Genomic DNA, 4,946 nt, shown 5'->3' on the forward strand with positions numbered 1-4,946 from the left:
CCAGCAAGGTTGGCAACCACTTTTCTTTTCTTCCCTGCTGCTTTTGTGAGCAAACTGTGAGATTCCTATTACCCATTTTCTGTCCCTTTCTCTTTCCTCTCCCTGGGTAACGTCATTAATATAGCTTTGCGTGTTAAAATATTTCTTAGAGTCACGGCTTAGTTTCTCTTTTCTCCTGCTACATTCATTGATTCATTGATTCATTCATTCTCCGAGTGTTTCTCCCTCCTTCCTCTCCCCCACTCCCAGTTTTTAAGTGAGGAAGACGTCCTTTCTTTCTCTCCCAATCCATACCAACAACAGATCCGTTTCCCCTCTCCTTCCAGTTTGTCTTGAAGGGTCATCCTTCATTTAAAAAAAAATGAAGGCAATCGTGTTTTGGGGAGTAACTGGCACCCACACTCACACACATACAAAGCCCCCCTCTTCCCCCCCCCCTTCCCCCCCCCCCCCCCCCCCCCAGCTGGTACCTTACAACCTTGCAACTCGCTGGCTGCTCTCCTGGCCATGGGTGCTCAGTATTAAAGGGTAAGTTTCGGCGCGGCCGAAGCTATTGCAGTTACCGCGGCATCTCCCGCCTCCAAGCTGCTTATCTCTCCTTCCTGAACGATTTTGCTCTCCTGGTCTCTTCCCCACTCTTGTCCGTAACGGCGCTGAGTCTCAGAGTTGTGTTTCTGTCTTTATTTATTTATTTACCCTTCTCTCCTTCTTCCTTTCCGGGCCGCGGCACCTCGCTTTCCTCAGATCGGTGCTTTGCAGTTTCATTAAGACATTGTCCCTTCTCCTTGCACTTAAGACTTCCTTAGCTACCTATTCTGCCTGCCTTTGGGGTGCAGGGGGGATGGGGATAAGAAGGAAGATGCTGAATTGGAGCTTGGGCTCCCCCTTTCCCCTCCTCTTCCTCTCTGGCTGCTCCCCGAAACCCCTAGAATCTCCCAGTCGTTCCTCTCTCCTTCGCACACAGAACTTCTTTCGTCTCTCCTCAACCTGGGAGCCCGAGGCTCCTGAAAGCCTCTGCCTTTCTGGCTGCTACGGTACACAAACTTCTTTTACAATTAATTCTTTACCACTCTCCGAAACACCCCCTCCCCAACCTCAGTGCTTCCCTCCTTGGGTTGTAACTTCAGAGTTCAGTTATAAACTTCTGGTTTTTCTTTTCGTGTAGGGTTTTTTTTTGGGGGGGGGGAGGGAAAAAAGTTTCAAAAGTGCAGATTGATGTCGGCTTTCACTTCTGCTCCAGGATGCATGCACGCGGGACTGTGAGTGAGGCTAGCTGGGGCGGGGGGAAGTGGGTGTGTAAGCAGGGGGTGTCCTACAGCAACTCTACCTGGTCTTTCCCCCCACCCCCGCCTTTCTTTGCCCCTCTGTCGGTTCCCTTCATCCCTTTCTACGTACATCTTTAGCGTATTATTTAAATACTTCTATCTCTTGTTTTAACCTTTCTTTTTTAGAGGGTGGAGGAGAGACGGGGAGGACGTTCCCCACCCCCCAAACACACACCTCTCCCTTCCCCCTCCCCCTTTCTTTTCTTTCCTCCTGGCCATGCCGTCTCCTCCCGTACTCGGCTGCGGCCACTTGTGAGCTCAATGCCCCCGCGCCTCCCCTGCCCCCCTCTCAGCACCACCTCCTCCCTTCCCACCCCCCCATTAGGCAGCTTGTGTCTGGCGTCTGGAGAGCCCCCCCTCCACCTCCCCCTCCCAGCACTGTCCATTGGCTTGTCCTGGTCTCTTTTTCATGTCCAGCCCCTGATGTGTGTCCATTGGTGTTAGCCTACCCTTCCCTCCTCCCCTTCTCTCCTGCTCGCCCTGCCCATGTTTTGTATGTCTCTGTCCATCCAGGCTCCTGACGTTCAAGTTCGCAGGGACGTCACGTCCGCACTTGAACTTGCAGCTCAGGGGGGCTTTTGCCATTTTTTTCATCTCTCTCTCTCTCTCCCTCTCTCTCCCTCTCTCTCTCCCTCTATCTCTCTCCTCTCTCTCTTTTTTTTTTTGCCCAAAAAAAAAAAAAGCCATGACGGCTCTCCCACAATTCATCTTCCCTGCGCCATCTTTGTATTATTTCTAATTTATTTTGGATGTCAAAAGGCACTGATGAAGATATTTTCTCTGGAGTCTCCTTCTTTCTAACCCGGCTCTCCCGATGTGAACCGAGCTGTAGTTCACCAGCCGCCGCCGCCGCCTCCTCCTACTCCACAACCCACCATGTCTCGCCGCAAGCAAGGCAAGCCCCAGCACTTAAGCAAACGGGAATTCTCGCGTAAGTAACCCAATAATAATAATAATAGTAATAATAATAAATAATAATGATGATGATGATGATGATGATAGTGACGGGAGTGTGAAAGAGAAGCTGGGAAAGAAAGGGTGCGAGTGCATGCGTTTCATTTTATTTTTGAGAAGGGGAAAAAAAACATTTAAGTGAGGTGTAAAGAAATTAAAAGGGGGAAATACACAGCACCTCAAACCGCAACCGTGTTTGCACTTTTGGAGAAGCGTGCACCTCTCTTTTCGTTATTTTCCTTTCCCCCTCTCTCTTTTCTCCTTTTTCTTTATTTCTCTTTGCGAAAAGAAACGCTATGATTTCCCCACTTATTTGCAAAATAATTAATGATAATAATGGGAGTAGTTCCCAGACAACCCTGGGGAACAGGAGAAGGGGCGAGGGATTTCTTTCTCCAACCGCCGGAAAGGAAAAAAAAAGTCAAAGCCTTAAAAAAAAAAAAAATCCTGGGAAGAAAGAGGTGAGACTGGACATCGGACGCCGGCTCCCATGGTCAAGTGTGGACCAGAAAGAAAGTAATAGCAATAATGCTAATGAATGGGAAAGTGGGACTTTTAGGGAGGGGGAAAAGTCCCCCCTCCCCCCCTCCCCATAAGCCTTGTTGAGAAAAAGAAAGAGGTGGAGGAGAGAGGCGGTGAGAGGGAGACGAAGGGTTTGCGTTTGCAACGTGCGGGTAAAAGTGGCCGGTCGTTGCCTCCTTTTGTTTCCGCTCCGAGGTGGGTGTCTGTCCCGCTGTCTTTTGTGCCTCGCTCCCTCCCTCCTTCTATTCCTCCCTCCTCCTCCTCGTCGTCCTCCTCCTCCTCCTCTTCGTCCTCCTCCTCCTCAGCCGCCGCCGCCGCTGCTGCCGCTAAAGGGCAGCAGGGGCAAGGGGGGTGGGGGAGGGCTGGGGGAAGGGAGGGTGGGGGAGATGTGGCTGCTGCCTGGACTGGTTGGCTTGGGTTGCTGTTGCTGCCGTTGCCGCTGCTGCCTGTGCAGCCGCAGCTCGTGCTTGCTTAGGTCTTTGCTGTCTTTCTTTCTCTAGGGCCAAGTATCATGCCCCTTCCCCTTCCCCGCCCCCTCCGTTCCTCATCCCGCAAAAGACACAAAACGCGCTTGGCAAAATGCAAGAGGATTTTTATTTTTCCTGCCAAAAACAGAGAAGCTAAAAACCTCAGTAGCTCTACTCTGAACCGAGATTTTTCCAACGTACAGTCCGCTCTCCTCCCCCCCCTCCAAAAAAAGAGAAAATTCGCACGCACTGAGCACAAGGAAAAAAAAAAGCAAACCAAACAACAAACCAAACCACAACCCCCCAAACCCCTTCTCTTGCAAACTTAGTCTGCAGGCTGCACAGAGAGGGAGAGAGGAATTCCCTCCTCTTACTATTTTTTGGAAGATTTTCAAAAAAAGTGGAAGTGGATTTTGATTGGGAAAAATCTCGTGTCTGAATGTTTACAAGCACCGCGTGTGCGGGAGCCTCCTGCCAACAAACAGATACAGGACCCAAGCTAACCAAATCAGACCGAAATGGAGAAAAAGCAGCAGCAGGTCCAGTTTCTTTCTCTCCCCCTAACCCCAACTCAAACAATAACAGTATGAAAAGTAACATAAAATCAGATGCCTTGGAATCAGAGGAGGAAAAAGCAACAACTTAGTCTCCTACCTTCTCTAACTCCCCTCCCCCCAAACACATATAAATGACTGGAATTCACAGTGTCTGTCATTAATAGAAAAACAGAGACTTTGGAAAAGCTAGATTTTAAAATTATTTTGCGAAACGAGGAGGAACAACGCATACTTCCACCTCCTTCCCCCTCCCCGGACCCCCTTTGGATTTTTCTCCCTTTTCCTCTGTTGGACTTGGTAGGGGGAGGTTTCAAAATGAGTTTTCCTTCCACTTTGCTTTGCGACTACAAAACTCCCCGGCACCTCAAAGACAAAGGGGGGGGGGGGGGCGGGGAAGAAAGGGGGAATACGCTTGATTCCTAAGAACAAGTTTGCGCTGAAGCTCACTGCCTTGTGCTGTGCTTGGGATCTGCAGGGCTGCAGGGCAATTCTCTCATATACTCTGGTTATCTACTTTCTCCCTCTACCGTAGCTGATTAGTCTGGATTAGGGGGTATGGGGGGATTAGTTGGTGTGGTATGGTGTGGTGTGGTGTGGTGTGTGTGTGTATGTATGTATGTATGTGAGAATAGCTATATTTGGCTGTAAGACCAGCCCTGGTGCTTGTCTTGGCCTGGGGCAAAGTTTGACTGCTAGGGAAAAAGTGTAAGGGATAGAAAAGCCAGCCTTAACGCCCCCTCCCCATATTAAAAAAAAAATGTTTATTAAAGTTAATGACTACCTAGTCTAAATGCTTTTTTTTAAGGGGGGGTGTTGGTTAGATTTGGCTCAGTAACTTGTCACACTTTTGAAGATCCTTTGCCTTCTTTCTACCCACCCCCATCCCAAACATGTTGCAGGATCCCTCCCTTTCCCCACCCCCTTGCATCCCTCCCTCCTTCGTTCCCCCATCCCCATCCCCCACTCTCCCCTAGCCACGCCGGATACCGAACAGACGGGTGCGCTGCGATTTGAAGTTACTATACTTTCAGGTACCCGAGGCGGGAGGGCAGCTTTTTTTTTTTTCCTTAAGACTTAGCAAAAAAAAAAAAAAAATATATATATATATATATATATATATA

The 4,946-nt window shown here is 49.3% G+C and overlaps 1 protein-coding gene across 11 annotated transcripts in view; it reads left to right on the top strand.

Annotated features, from left to right (window-relative positions):
* Positions 1-435: 435 nt before the first annotated feature.
* Positions 436-4,946, top strand: part of BCL11A (BCL11 transcription factor A) — a 122,353-nt gene continuing 117,842 nt past the window's right edge. For 2 of the 11 annotated variants that reach the window (XM_069069046.1, XM_069069049.1), the window contains exon 1: positions 1,647-2,256. In XM_069069046.1, coding sequence (XP_068925147.1) covers positions 2,202-2,256 — 55 coding nt within the window. In that variant the 5' untranslated portion in view covers positions 1,647-2,201. The other 9 variants (XM_069069042.1, XM_069069041.1, XM_069069043.1 and 6 more) reach the window with 9 other exon arrangements.

The sequence above is a fragment of the Petaurus breviceps genome, unplaced genomic scaffold (genome assembly GCF_028583685.1).
Source record: "Petaurus breviceps papuanus isolate PSGF00001 unplaced genomic scaffold, PetGlider_PUasm1.0 90775, whole genome shotgun sequence".
NCBI lineage: Eukaryota > Metazoa > Chordata > Mammalia > Diprotodontia > Petauridae > Petaurus > Petaurus breviceps.